This window comes from Microcaecilia unicolor, chromosome 4 (genome assembly GCF_901765095.1).
Source record: "Microcaecilia unicolor chromosome 4, aMicUni1.1, whole genome shotgun sequence".
Classification (NCBI taxonomy): Eukaryota; Metazoa; Chordata; class Amphibia; order Gymnophiona; family Siphonopidae; genus Microcaecilia; species Microcaecilia unicolor.
Window position 1 is genome coordinate 273,864,162 of NC_044034.1, and position 16,321 is coordinate 273,880,482.

General features: G+C 41.5%; 1 protein-coding gene across 1 annotated transcript in view; it reads left to right on the forward strand.

Annotated features, from left to right (window-relative positions):
* The window catches only part of LOC115468055 (short stature homeobox protein-like), a 42,617-nt gene extending 27,299 nt beyond the window's left edge, over positions 1–15,318 (forward strand). The window contains 1 exon segment of the mRNA XM_030199573.1: positions 15,073–15,318. Within this exon segment, the coding sequence (XP_030055433.1) occupies positions 15,073–15,318 (246 nt within the window).
* The last annotated feature ends 1,003 nt before the right edge of the window (positions 15,319–16,321 follow it).

Here is a 16,321-nt window from a genome sequence, read left to right on the forward strand (position 1 = left end):
CTTTTAATGCGCAAAGGCAAAAATGTACGTGGCTGTGGGTGGGGAAATGGACATTTCATGGACATTCTAAAATTTAGGTGCCTAGTTATAGAATACGGCCCAGTGCACCTAAATTACATGCTGAGATTTACACCAGATTTTCATTGGTGTAAATGGATGTATGTAGATAATGATGCTTAAATATCAACTAAGCATATTCTATAATCGGCACCTAATACACTTATTAGTTGGCACTGATTTCAGTGCTGATTTGTTAGGCGCCATATATAGAATCTCCTCCATAGTGGCTAACTGGCTATGTTGAGCAATATAACTAGCTAGCCGCAAATATTCATCACTTTGCTGGTTAAGCTTAGCAGCCAAATCAAACTGCTTAAATAGCAGTCCTATCTTTGTTTGCTATAGACTTAATTTGCCAGCGCTGAATATTAACTTGGTCAATTAAGTTCTTAAGCAGGCCAAAACATCCCATATATTCAATACTGGTCACTGGAAATGGCCCTGGCATTGAATATTCAGGCTCAGTGCCCATCAGGCACTTAGCTGGCCTGCTTCCCACATGCTGAATATAACATTTTATAATCTATACACATTCTTTAACAATCTAAGCTCTATGGCTGATATAAGTGATCATGCCTAAAATATGGGCGCGTTTGAACTATTACACTAGTATTCTACAAAGACAAGTAGGCGCCTACTTTTCTTAATAGAATAATCTCCAAAAAAGTGAATTATTGGTGCCCCATTATAGAATTACCCACCACATTGCTAGCCATTTAAACTAAAGGGTGGGGGTGGCATATGGAAGCAGGTGAGTTCCCGATGTCACCCCCAGCAAAAGCATGACAGCAGTAGAGAAATAGCAAATATATTAGCAACTCAATTATCAGCAATGAAGTAGAACATCAAAAGAATATAATTGGAAAGCAATGAGCACACACAAAGTACCAAAGTTATGGATCTGCATACCCTAATGTTAGATATTGTTGCTATTACAGAGGCATGATTCAATGAGTCACATGAATGTGATACAGACATACCTGACTATAATCTCTGTAGGAAGGATAGAGACAGCTGAAAAGGTGTAGGAGAACCCTGTATGTAAAAGCAGCTGTAATGCAGGGGACTTGGGGAAAGGAGGAAAGCAATATGTATCACCTTGGAAAAAAAATTGAACTTCCATTCACACAGGTCTCATCTACAGGCCACCTGGACAGAGATCTGGTCCTGGGGATCTAAAAGTTGGGAATAAATGGAGAGGTGCTGTTTCTAGAAAATTTCAACCTACAAGATGTGGATTAGAATGTCCCATCTGCAGAATCTTAAAAATATTTAGAAAGATCGTGAATGGTTTTCAAGATGTTCTGCCTCAGACAAATGTTGATGGCATCCATGAGCGGAGGGGTGATTTAGTATTCACAAATGGAAAAAGTGTATCTAATTTCCAGGTAAATGCCCACCTGGGAAGTAGTAATGATTACACAATGTAGTTTGATATAAGAGCCAAAGTGGAATGCTGATATGCAAAACTCAAAATGAAGACGATGACTTTGAGATCCAAGATGCCAGTGTAAAGAAGAGATGTACTTGCAGGCGCTCTGTCTCTCCGTGTCCCATGGGTTTCTTCAGGTGAGTGTTAAAGGGGAAGAGGAAGGCAAAGGTTTGAGGGCTTCTCCCAGTCCCTTCCTCCTCAATACTCCCAATGAGACAGGCAACATTGGAGTGTTTCCGAGTATCAGCTGGCTCTGCGCTTGCTGCATCTTTGCCCCTGCCTGACACAGAAACTTCGGGTGACAGTGTGAGTGGGGTCTCCCCGAGCCCTGTCGAATATACAACACCTCCATAACCAGGAAGTAGCTATACAACAGGCATGCGAATTGCCGAGACACATCAGATGGGGGAAGAACTTGTCACTCAAGGGGGGCAACCTGCTGCAAGTGCGGCACCGGCTCTTACTTCAAAGGAGACTCAACTTATTGAGAACAGAATCCTTGGAGAGGGAACTCAAGTTGTAAGCAAGGCTCCTTCCAATGGAAGTCAGATTCTGGTTAAACCTGCTGTAGTAACCCTTAAGTCACTGTGGGGTGCCATAAGCAGCATGCATTTTTCTTTTGTTGGATATCACTAGGCAGAATTGTAAGGACATAGTTATAATTTCTCATACGGTTCAGACATGAGCAATTGGCCAATTAGCCCAGAAATTGGATTCCCTGAAATGTAAAGTGCATCCTGTGGAAAGTTTGGAGGTAGTCTCAATTAAGGAGAAAAACTTTACTCAATGACATTTGGAATATTTGGAGAACCAGTTTAGAATATTTCATTTGAGATTATTGAACTTTCCCAGGTCTCCACTTTTGCCTGCGATTGAGATGTTTAAGAAGTATATTGTGGAGATACCGAAAATGCTTACAGATACTTTGCATCCTATCACCAGGGCTCAGCATATTCTGGGCATTAGGAGCCCGGGCGGTCTGGTTTCTCAGCCTACAGGTGAAGGGGATATGAATTTAACTTCCTTTTTGAAATCTTCCCTGGAGGTTATTACTCAAAAGACTACTTTGGTGTTGACATTTACTCTTGAGCATGATCATAATACTGTTTTAAAACTTTCTTTTTAACACTTGGAGTCACTGTTTATGGGTTTAAAAAATGCCTGATTTGGCAAAAGGAGCACGGGCAAGTTGCAAAGCCTTCCTGGCCATTAGACCTATGGTTCAGGCTTTGGGGGTAATTTTATGTTATGATTTCCTTGTATTTGCTTTGTTGTATTTGAGGGTAAGCAATTTCAATGTTTTGAACCTAAGCTGCTTGAAGGCTTTCTGAGTTCAAGAGAAGATGTTAATGTTGTAGTGTAGTTCTACATGTTCACTGTTATAGGATCACAAGAAACAAATGGGGTTCACGCTCTCCACAAAAACGAAACACAACAAAAATAAGGTGGAAAAGAACCAAGTCCAAGAGATCAGTCCAATACAACAGGGTAAGATGCTCCAAGCACCTACATGGTCCGTATTTCGGCTACAAGAGCCTTCCTCAGGGGTCAATCGATGAGTGCTCAGCTTATTATCGATTGATGATGGAGCATAGGAGTATCTGTCACAATCGATGAGTGTTCAGCTTATTATCGATTGATGATAGAGCATAGGAGAATCTGTCACTTGGACAAAATGCATGTAGTACCCAATTGACTGAAGTAGAGAGAGGAAGGGGCAGATCTCATATTTATTCTTTTTGTTGTTGTTGTTCTCTTAATAGTATATTTCTTTATTATCTTGGATCTTATTCCTTAGTATGTGGCCAAAATTGCTTTGTATACTTGTGAAGTTATGGTTTTCTTGTGACACTTTGTTTCTGATTTTCTTGTATGCTGGTACTGTAGTTTGCCTAGATATTGTAATGTTAAATGATAATAACAAAAAAAAAAAAAGTAAAGGAGATGACAAAACATTTTTCAGTTTGTTGGGAAGGAAGTTTAGAAATGAATTTTAAGGCTGTGGTGAATGACAAAGAAAAAGCAGGCATATTAAACAAATCTTCTGTATTCATGGAAGAAATTAAGGATCACAATTGGTTGACAAAGGTATATATGGGATTAGAGTAGATACCATTTACTGGAGAAAGTGTTTATGAACAACTTGAAAAAATGAAAGTAGATAAAGCCATGAAATGTGATGAAATACTTCCCAGGATATTGAGAGAGATCAGAGAGGTTCTGATGTGTCATCTTAAAGATTTATTTAATAGATCCTTGGAGTTTGGAGAGGCTGCATAGGCAGATGTGATTCATCTTCACAAAAGTGGTAACAGAGAAGAGGTGTAAAACTACAAGCCTTTAAGTCTTATTTCGATGGTTGGAAAAATAATGGAGACAGTGCTGAAAGAAAGAGTAGTGAACTTTCTGGAATCCAAGGAGTTGCAAGATCTAAAGCAACATGGTTTTAACAAAGGAACATGGTGCCAACAAGTATGATGAATTTATTTGACTGAGTGACCAGACAAGTAGATCAAGGACATGCACTGGATGTAGTCTACATAAATTTCAGCAAAGCTTTTGATGCATTTCCTCATAGGAGGCTCATAAATAAAATGAGCAGCCTCTGGATGGATCCTAGGGTGGTAAACCAGGTTAGAAATCAATTGACTGGCAGATGACAGAGCTTGCTGATAAATAGAATTCATTTGGAAGAAAGAAAGGTGAGTAGCAGAGCGCCTCAGGGATCAGTCCAGGGACTGATTCTTTTCAATGTTTTTTTTTTAGCAATATTGCCAAAGGTTTAAAAGGAAAAGTTTGATTTTTTTGCAGATGGCATGAAAGTTTGCAATACGATGGACAACTCAGAGGGAGTGGGCAACATGAGAAATGATATACAAAAATTGGAAGTGTGGGCTAATGCTTAGCAGTTGTACTTTAAGGTGAAGAAGTGCGAGTGATGCATTTTTTGATGTAGAAATACAAAGGAACTGTATGCAATAAGAGGGGAGAGACTGATGCACAGTTCACAAACCAAGAGAGAGACCTTGGAGTGATAGTTTCTGAGGATCTCATGAAGTCAAAACAATGTGATGGGGTGTTAGACAGAGTCAGAAAAAAATACTAGACTGCATGTAGAGAAGTACAACCAGTAAAATATAGGAGATGATAATGTCCTTGTACAAGTCATTGGTGAGGTCCCACTTGGAGCTCCGAGTTCAGTATTAAAGACTATATCAAGACTATATCAAGACTATAAAAAGGCTTGAAACAGTTTGAAGGAAAGCAACAAAAACAGTATGGAGTCTGTGCCAGAAGATGCAGTTTGCCCATTTATGGAAGTCTGACCCCTAGTGGATCCTGGTGACCACAAGTTATTCTGCCCTACTATACACCAAGAACTCCTGGTAATTCTGGGGATTGGGTGAAGTGGATGGGGATAGGAGGCTTTGTGACCTCAGGCCAATTTTGTGAGGTCTTAGGCCCAAGAGGTAGTATGGAGGAAGCTGCCACATGTTGGGCTTATGTCCACACATGAAGGTCTCTGGGAAAGAGGTACCTTAATGTTAGGGGGGGGTCTGGTGGTTTGAGGGGTCAAATGATATCATGAGGTTGGGTGATGTTGGGTTTGCTGTTGGAGGGAGAATTTGGATTGGGATAGAGGCTACCTATGGGGTGGTGCAGATGTTAGGATTAGCATTCTTTTCTGAGAGTGCAGTGAGTTTAGAAAGCTGCTCCCATGTTTATGAGGGGTGGAAAGTACTCCCACCCCCACCACCACATACGCACAGACACACAGAATGCAAGAATGGTTAATGCAGTGGGCTGAGAATCTGAGGAACTAGGTTCGATTCCTACTGCTGCTCCTTGTGACCCAGGCCAAGTAACTTAAAACCTCATTGTTCCAGGTATAAAAACTCTGTCCCTAGTGTGAACCTACTAGGGACAGAGAAAGTACCTGAATATAATAAAATGTAAAACATTATGGTTGAATCGTAGAAAGGCGGCAAATCAAATCACAACCCCTTTTACTTTTTACCCCTATGGGCCATTGGTCTGACCCTGCATAACACACCTTATGCTCTTATATCATAGTACACTGCTAGATGTTTCCTTTACAACTAAACATGCAAACAAGAATATTGTGTGTGTGTGGATGTTTGTGTATTTGTAGTTGCAAGGACGAGGTATATGTGCGTGTATGCAGTATGGGCCAGATTCCGTAAATAGTGTTCAAATTTGAGCGCTAGTAAAATGTGCACTAAGCACTATTGCATAAAGGGCGCCCTGGGCTGAGCGCCCTTTACAGATTAGCACTTAGCGTGGATTCCCATTCCCAGCTTCGGGTGTGAGGACTTATGCCTACTGAAACCTGGTTTAAATCCTGGCATGCAAGTTGAGCATGTAAGCCTGGTATTCTATAACACTCCCCCTGATATTCAGCACCATTTGGCAAGCTAAATGACACTTAGCCAGCTATCCAGCAATATTCAGCAGGAGATAGCTGGCTATCCCCTGCTGAATATTGCCGGTTAGCACTTAACAGATAGCCAATTATATCACACAATATAACCAGGTATCCGCTGATTTTCAGTGCAAAGCCGGCTAAGTTTGGCGGCCATCTTTGATCATGCCAATAGGTGGAATATCTTTCTCCAGTTCCAACTTAACTGGCCAGTGTCGAATATTGGCTTGGCTGGTTGAGTTGAAACCAACCAAATTTAAACCGTATATTCAATACTGGTCACCAGAAATGGCCCAGCATTGAATATCCAGGCTCAGCGCTGACCATGGGGGGCAGCCCTGCTAACTCTCCCTGTCTGAATATTGGCCCCACTGTGTCTAAATTTTGGGAACGTCCCGGCTCACCCATGCCCCTCCCATGGTCATGCCCTCTTTTTGGTTGCACACGAGATAATTTAGACAGGCAGTGTTATAGAATAGCACACAGATCTGCACGCAAATTCAAATTATTGCCAATTAATGTCAATAATTGATTGTTGACACCTTATTAAGGGAGTCTTTTAAGAAGAGGCAGTAAGATCGCTAATCTAGAACTACTGCCGAGCTACAGCAGAAGTCCAACATTAGTTCCCACCCCCAGTGCGTGCCACTTCCGGCGCTACAAAATATTTTAATTTTTATAGTGCCGTTGTTTCCCTGGCAGTAATCAGTTATCACTGTGTTAGAGTGGCGGCAAGTGCTCCCCCCCAAAATGGCCACACAGCAAGTGGTTCACTTGCCACATGGCCATTTCTTTTGGGGGGGAAAGACTACCTTTTACCCGCTGCGGTAAAAGGGGGCCTCAGCGAGTATCAGAAAAATGCACTGACACCAGTGCAGGCCCCCTTTTACCTCAGCTTGGTAAAAGGACCCCTCACTCATTAATCTGCATGCACATCTTCCCTGTGTGCCCAAATTTGGGTGCTTAACTTCTGGTGATCTATGTAGAATCTGTGGGTATGTATATATGTATGCTGGTCTCAGGATGACCAGCACATAACCTATGTATTGGTTGCTTTATGGGCGAGAAGTGCAGAAAGGGTTGTCAGTTTACTATCTTTACCTGAAAGGGTGGATCTAGCTCTAGATTTAACCCATTGCATGCAGTGACTTTTAACTCTGATGTCCCCATTATATCCCATAAGAAAAGCAAGGCTACAATACCCTACGTGCAAAGGGGTAAATGCAAGATTAGATCAATCCTGTTGGGTGATCCAGTTGGGAACTCTAAGTGCACAGAGTGTGTACTGTTGCAAAAATGATGGATGCAGTGGGTCTTTGATACTGCATACTGCAGTAGAGAGAGAGAGAGAGAGAGAGAGAGAGAGAGATCTGTGTATGCGTGTGTGTGTTTGCTGCAGGAATGAGGGACACCCAATGTGCATTAGTGTTGCTGGAGTTATAATCGGTACAAGAAGTGTGAGGATGCAGCTTTCCCTTTTCTTCCTCCACCATACTGTCTTATATCAAGCCTCCCTCCCCCTACTTCACCTTCCTAGCTTCCCCTTAGGCATTCCTCTTGCTCATCTGGGCGCCATTCTCCCCCTGTACTATTAGAAATAATTCCCCACCACCATCAGGCACCTCTTTCTCTCCAGGCTCCCTATGCCCTCCTTCCATCATGCCCCCACTTTTCCATCAGGCACCCCTTTCACACCTTCCTCTCCTCTTCAAACCCAATACTCCTATTCTCCCACTAGAGGCCCTGTTTATTAAGCAGTGCTCATGCTAATGCTAGAGATACCCATAGGAATATATGAGTGACTCTAGCATTAGCGCACGTTAAATTTTAGTGCATGCTAAAAACGCTAACACACCTTAGTAAACAGAGTCCTAGATCTCTTCTTCCCATCTGCCCTTCTTGTCATTCTCCCTATACTGACTGTCCTCTACTACCTCTCCTCCCTTTCTGGTCCCCTTCTTCCTCTTAGCCTTTCAGCCCTCCAAAAATTCACACTTCCCCCTCACTCACTAATGTAAGCCATCAGCCTCCGTATTCCATGTCACTACTGATATAATCAAGCTAGGGAGAGCCTAGGGAGCTGCTCAGTTCTGAAGGGGAGAAGATGGACTTGTAGCACATGCCTCAGTGTTGTCCAGCTTTTTTTTTACCCTTTCTCAGAGTACTCTGTGGGCCTTCTTAGGCAGCCATGCTCATCATCAACTGTTCATGCGCTTTTTGGTTTTTCCCAATCTTTTCTCCTACTGGTCTTAATACAGGTAGAAACATGCAGCAAGCTGATTGGTTCAGTCTAAGATCCAGTCACTTTTGTCTGTTCTTGCTTCCCAGATGCACATTCTGCTTGCTTTCTATCCTGCACCATGGAACTTCCAGAGCTCAAGCTGCTGCACTCAACATATGATTTTATACAATTATGTACATGCATAAATTGTATAATTCCCTGGGGTGTATCCAGTTCTGCCCAGGCAGTGTGGCATGGGCAGAGCTCATAGTCACAGCAGGTCTATTTGCAAAAAACATGTCCACTCAATGTTTGGGTATGGTCCTGCACCTAAGGACGAAGGTTCCTTAAACCAAATTTATAGTTCTAAGAGGCACTTTGTGACTCCCTTATACTTGTTCTCTTGGTGCTCTGATCTCCTCCCATGGTTTTCAGTACCATCTTTTTTTCCTGGCACTGTCTCCTAGATTTACCTCTCTACACCAGAAATGTTATCAGATATCCACTTCCAAATTTCAGCATATTTGTCTGAGATGTCCCATCACCACCTCAAACTCAACTTGGTAAGACAAAATTTCTCATCCAAACACTCCTAAAATGTGTTGTTTCTTTTTCTATAACCACCAAAATATATTATTTCCTTTCTGAACAGTAGTAGATCCTTAATTCACTCCACCATCTCCCACTTAAACCACTGCAACCAGCTTCTCAACAGTTCTCTCACTGAAACATCTTTCTCCACTATAATCTATCGAAAATTTACTGTGTCATTAAAACCCATTAATCCTTTCTTTTAATCACATTTTCTCCCAAGTCATTTTTACATACTGCCCAAGCTACTTTTACTTAGCGACAAGTCCTTTCATTCTGCAGTTCTTCATTATCTTTGCTTTCTTATCTCTCCCTACTTTCTTCCTTATGAAATTCACTCATTAGGAAAGTCACTCTTATTTATACCCATCTCTTTCACTGCCAGCTATGGCAGGGTTGGAGTTAGAGGGGTGCTAACAAGGCAGTCACCCTGGACCTCCATGGTACAAGGGGCTCCAAACCAACCTACAAGTGTGCAACATACAGCCTACTAGGGTTAACTTTGCGGCCTCCTACCACATTTCTACAATGGCCCCAGCATATTTAACACTGGCCCTGAGCTGCAGATTCCTTGCTTTCTGCCTTACTGTGCCTTATGCTTGGAAAAGATTTTCTGAGTTTGTGTGACATGATCCTTCTCTGATATTATTCAAATCTATTCTAAAAGCCTAGACTTTTATGGCTACTATTAAAATATATCCCTTTCCATGAAGAAGTTTCTTTGGAGACTTTTTACTAAAGTACATTAGGCACTTACCCCCTGATTCTATGAAAGGCGCTAAAAATTATGTGTGTAAGTTTGGGCATGTACCCAAATTGTGCACATAATGTAATTGAATATCAAGCTAATTAATGCCGATAATTGTTGTTTTAACAAGTAATTATTGGCACTCATAAGATTTAATTGGCATATACACATATAAATTTAGGTGCAGGATCCACACCTAAATTTTGCGTGTGGCCCAAAAAAGAGCATAGGCGTGGATTCTAGTTACATGTGGAATTATAGAATAAGGTGGCAACGTGTGTAAATTTAGGTGCTGGAATTTGCGACCCCTGCACCTAAGTGTTATTCTATAAACCATGCTGTACTTTAAGTGCGGCTTCTAGAATAGCACTTAGGTGTTTTTTCACTGTCATTTCTAGCATCTAGCTCTTAAGGGGTAAATTCCACAAATGACACTCAAGTTTAGATACCTGGATGATGCACACTGAGCACAAATTCTATAACAGCAGTTCCATACAGAATTGCCATTATAGAATATTAGCGTAAGTTCACAGGTTTGCACCTCATTTTAGGCGTAAGCACTTGCGCCATATCAAAGGCTTGTATTAGTGCTTTCACCTAGCAGTTGGCAGTCACACAACTTCTAATATTCTAGAAGCTGCACATGTAATTCATAGCCATGCCCCTCCCATGGCTACGCCCCCCTAAAAGTTGCATGTGACAGAAATTGCACGGACAGCTTCGAGCATATAGACAAAGATTAATTACACACAACTGCCAATTGGTGACAACTGACCTTAGTCTATAAATTGAGCGCCCAAGTATGGTAACTGGTTTTGCATCATTTTAATGATTAGTGCATGCTAATTCACGCAGTAAGTGCATTTTGTGTTACTTTACACAGCCAGCAACGCGGCCACTGGCTGATCTGAAAGGCTTCATTCTGTTTCTGTGAGTCTGACGTCCTGCACATACAACGTGCAGGATGTCAGACTCAGAAACAGAATGAAGGAAGAAGAGGACCTTGGCTGGCGAGGTTTGGGGTCCCCTGCCAGCAAAGGTAGGCGACAGTGGCAGCTGGGGAGGGTTGACAATGGAAGGGGGGGTCGAGAGGGTCGTCAGCAGGGGGGGGGTCAAAGTTGTTGTTGTTGGTGGTGGTGGCAGCGGGGGGGTCAGCAATGGCGGGGGGGGGGCTAAAATGTGCTCCCTCACTTCGTGCTCTGGACCCCCCCTCCTGCCAAAGTACGGCTACGCCCCTGAACAGGACTGCTTCATCATCGGCATAAAAAACCTGCTGTATTTCAACAACTCCTTAATAACATAGCCACAGAAATTTTTCTTTCTTCTTGATACTATTGCTTATTGCTATACTACTGCAATATTGCCAAATACAAGGAATTATGCTTAGCTTGTACTTAGCTTGTGTGGTTCTTCCTTTTCCAAAAATCCAGACCATCCAAATCTACGATGGCCAGCGTTTCGTCCGACTGCTTCAGGGTCTGTCGGTCAAAGAATAGCAAGGCAACTCTGTCCGTTTCTTCACAGAGAAGGAAACAATAGTATCAAGAAGAAAGAAAAAATTCTGTAGCTACGTTGTTAAGGAGTTGTTGAAGTACAGCAGGAGGTTTTTTTATGCCGATGATGAAGCAGTCCTGCTTCTGTTGCCTAATATAGCCGGGAGCTTCTTGAGGCTTTTTCCTCCTTGTATTCTCACAATACTCTATAGTATCTTTTAGCCAGACCTCAAATGAGTATCCTTACTATTTATATTTGTGTTTATCTGGACTATTTTTTAGGGATCTCTCCCTTGTTTATCGGTGTAGTTAAAATTAGCGTGTGGCCATTAATGCAAGAAGTGGCTTTAGTGTGCGGGAAACACTCATGCAATGATGCAGATGGTCACTTTTTACTGCAGCTAGTAAAAGGGCCCCTTAGCGTGTGGTTATTCCTACTTTAAAAAAAAACTAAGGGGGTCTTTTACTAGAGATATCTGCAGCAGGGCCCATAAGAATACAATAGATCATGTGACAGATAACTTGCATTAACCTTTAGCAAAAGATCTCCTAAAGCAGATTGGTAAATAGGCCCTTTAATTTTTTTTTTTTAATAATTGATGGATTGTGACTGGAACAAAATAGCACAATCTTTTGACATGATCAAAATCCATGTCTTAATGATTTTAGGGGCCCTTTTACAAAGGTGCAGTAGGCTCTATATGCGTGCAGCGTGTTCCAAAAAGAGACTACCAGCAGGCTAGCGCACCCCTCCCCCCAGTGGTAATTTCAGATTTGGCATACACCCATACCACCGGGGCAAATAATTTTTTTAATTTCCTACTGTGCACGGCATTTATGACATTAATCAGCAGTTGGCGTGCACCAATCTGTCACCGCACGTATAGCACATGATCCCTTACTGCAAGATTAATGGGTGGCGTTAAGGGCTCAGGCTGTAAATAGGCACATGTTGGTTTCAGTTTTACCTCAGGCCCTTTTCCTGGCCCATTGAAAAAAAAGCCCTTTTCCCCAGAGGCGGTAAAAGCTGGTCCAGCATGCGCCAAAAACACGTGCCCACACTACCACAACTTTTTGCTGTGGCTTAGTAAGAAGACCCCCTTATTGATTGTAATAATTGATTAAAACAAAGTTCTGAGAAAAATGAATGAAATGTCACCAAGGTGTCCGTTTACCAAGCTGTGGTAAAAGGATCCTCGTAGTGGAATTGACATGCGGGTTTGCCACACGCTTAGGCCCCCGTTTACCACAGTGGGAAAAGAAAATGGCCATGTGGTAAGTTAAGCATTTCCTAGGGGACCCCTTACTGCCTCCTATTTAGGAGACAGTAAGGGCTCCCATGCTAACCTGGCAATAACTGGGCAGCACACGGCGCTGCCTGATTACTGCTGGGTAAGCCCATGGCACAAATAAAAAAATTCCCGAGTGCCAGAAATGGCACACGGCCCACACTGGAACTACTGCAGTAGCCTGGCTGTAGGGCTGATTTACTGTGTATCATTGCCGTGGTAGCCTTATTGCAGCTTTGTAAAAGGGCCCCAAAATATCAGATCTTATATAAAACTGCAGAATATCCAATGCCCTTGACAATCAAGCTAATTAAAATTTCAGTTTTAAAAGTGATTTATGCAAGTAAAAACACTTTACCAACCTCAGTCTGAAAACAACCTTTCCACTGTTAATGTGCAAAAAAAATGTTCAATTCATTTTTGTGTCCTTTTTAGACTTTATTTTTCTGATTTCCGGATAACGTTTTGGTTCATTTTACCCTTTTTTTGGTTTACAATAAGTTTTTTACATCGATAAGCATTGGTCAAGCACTACTCTGTAGAGACTGATGCCTAATTGGTTGCAAATGACCTTTCGACTATTAAGGATTTCAAGGTCATGAGGTGATGTGTTCAGTATTTGGGGAAATGATGCAGATGGTACAGTGGAGAAGAGGGATGGGCTCAGTATTTAAGGAAACTATTCTTCTACATCTTGCTTAGCAAGAATTTTGGGGTTATGTGGGCATGGAATCTCATTATATATAGTAGATAGAGATTGGAATTGAGACATCCAGGTCAGGATATGCTCAACTACAGTAGTATTTTAGAAAAGGATCTACTGAAGCAGAGTCTTTTCTAGAATACCTACAGATGTACACATGTCTTTGCCTGCACATGCAGTGGGAGCAGACATTTTACAAATATACATTAAAAAAAAAATTAACAGCGTGAAATCAGCAATTTCCACATGGAATTGTTGTCAAGTTAATAGTGAGGCTGCATTTTCAGTTTGGTTTGAAACTACATTGAATTAAGGAGAATGATTCCTTTAATCTTTCATGTAAACCCCTGGACAAAATGAGCTCTTACTTTAAAAAAAAACATACGCATTCCTTTCAACAGGTGTAAAACACAGCATGAACATTTGTCCCCATGTCCATGTAATCCCATTATAACATGAGGAATGCACGTGTAGGGTTTAGTCTAGCTTAAGCCTTTCCCAAACTATATGGTGGGCTTTCTGAAATTGGTATTTACAGTATAAATGCTGGTATTTATTCATGGATATAGATCTAAAATAATGGCCAGAATATGAAAGGAGGTAGGAGATAATTCAAAATGTTTTGTGACATAAAAACTAAGGGGTCCTTTTATTAAGGTGCATTGAAAAATGGCCTGTGGTAGTGTACATGCAGATTTTGGGCACGTGCAGAATCATTTTTCAGCAAACATGTAAAAAAAGGCCTGTTTAAAATTTTGGCCAAAAATGGACATACGGCAAAATGAAAATTGCTGCACGTCCATTTTGGGTCTGAGACCTTACCGCCAGCCATTGACCTAGCAGTAAAGTCTCACACGGTAACTGGGCATTAATGACCTACTTGCGTCAAATGCCACTCGGTGCATGGCCGATACACGCGGCAGAAAATAAAAATTATTTTTTGACCACTCATATAGGCCTTGCGACAAAGATGAAATTACCACAAGAGCCATGTGGGAGCCATGCGGTAACTCCATTCTGGTGCACTTTGGGTGTACGTAGACGCTTATGCAGCTTAGTAAAAGAACCCCTAAAGGCAAAAACAAATGTTCCATAATGGACAGCTCTTCATAGGCCCTATTTCTTTCTTTCTTTGTTTCCTTTTTTTTTTTTAATGGAACTCTTCCTGGGTTGTTGGGTTTCCCACTCTGTCATGTTGGAAGTAACCTCTATTGGGCTACGGTACATAAGCCTTCATTTGCAAGTACTTACAAATTTTATATCCCAACTCAGCTTACTTAGCCCAGACATTACAGCAATAATTCAGGGGTAGCGTGTGCGCCTGGTGGTAATTCCAATTTTGGTGCACATCAAATCCCCTGGTAGAAAATAATTTTCTATTTTCTACCATGGAGGTGTTCCTGGCGGTAACTGGCAGCACGCCCACATTGGTGCACATTGGTGCTAGGTCAAAGGGTGGCAGTAAGGGCATGCTAGTTTTAATATTATTGCAGGTCCATTTAAAACTTGTCCTTTTCCCAGCTGCAGTAAAAAATGGAACAGCGCACGCCTATAAGAAGCACCCACACTATCGCAGACCACTTTTTACCACAGCTTCGAAAAAAAAGGACCCCTCATTGAAGGACCATACATCAGGATTCTAGAATGCTACAATTTTGGGTCCCTAAATCTGGCTACTAGATGTCACTGTTTTGAGACAACTGATACTCCCCCTCTTCCAGAAGTTGGGAACACTGTCATGCCCTGTTCAGTCCAGGGTGCAGAAGACTTGACTTGGGAGTCAAGCTTAGGTGCTCAGCAGAGAAAGTGTAGGAGAAATAAGGCAAGATCATTGGACCAGATCATACCCTATTTTTTATAAACTTCCTCTGAGCATCTGCTGATTGTCAGTGCTGGAGACAGGATTACTGTTGACGTCTCATTACACCTTGCATAACATTGATAAACAGCATGATCCTATCATTTTCTTACCTGTTTTTTTTCTTTCTGATTTCTCTTATTAAGTAACATAAATCTTGATCACTTGTACATGATGTTGAAGATATGTTCCGTTACACACAGACTTTGTTAACCTTTTCCCTTTGTTTCTAGGTACAAGCTCAGTTGCAGCTTGAAGGAGTGGCCCATGCACATCCCCATTTACACCCTCACTTGGCTGCTCATGCTCCCTATCTTATGTTTCCGCCTCCACCTTTTGGACTTCCTATTGCATCTCTGGCCGAATCTGCATCCGCTGCTGCGGTTGTGGCTGCTGCCGCTAAGAGCAACAGTAAAAATTCCAGCATTGCAGATTTACGACTGAAGGCCAGGAAACATGCTGAAGCTTTGGGCCTCTGACACTTTCAGCTGCTGGTGACAAGAGAAACTGAAGCCAGTTCTTCTCCTCTTTACCACTCCCACTTGACTCTTGTTGCACCAGACTCACTGAGAATATGAGTTGGCAAAAGGACAAAAAGCTTAAGACCTGCAAGATGGTTAGGAAAAGACAATGTCTACAGCTTGCCTGGTCAATGGCACTTATAAAATTGGGTTACACCTATGGTGAAAACTGGCACACTGCTCCTCACTTCAGGTACTCTATGCCATTCCGCAAACATTGACTAATGACATGCAGTGAATAAGGATAGTGGCCTGAGCTGATGCAAAAAACAAAACAAAACAAAGCAAAACAAAAATCTGCCTGAGAAATTCAGAGGAGAGTATTGATGCTGGGAGTAGATGGAAAACATTCTTCTGATACCTAACTGTGACCTGAGAATTTAATGGATTTTGTTGGTCCTTGATGAAGCACTTCAGACGTCAGCATCTGCTGTTGTCGGTTTTGCTACTCTGTGCATGTGTCTAACTGAACACATTTTGATGATCGTAAATATATAAATATCTAACTCTATATCGAACTCTTTATATATATATATATATATATATATATATATATATATATATATATATATATATATATATATATATATATATATATATAAAGAAGCTTGATCTTGGGGCTGGTCTCCATTAAAAATGATATTTCTATGTTGCCAACAGTATTATTTCACTGCCATAAAAATCTTCCATCACTAAAGTATTGCTGCAAAACTAGCTTGGATTCAGATGTGAAAGATCTGAGGAATGTGTCAGTCCTGCACTATTACACCCCGCCAAAAAAAAAAAGAATATGCAGCAATAATATACATCTGTAATTTTGGAAAGGAAATAAGGAAGAACAATAATAATTGGAATAGCTCGAGATAGTGTGACTGATAATAGTGGCTCGAAATAAAAGGAAGTGTGAGAACAACAGGATTATATATACAATGCCAGGGACTAGCTGATATTTGCAAGCATA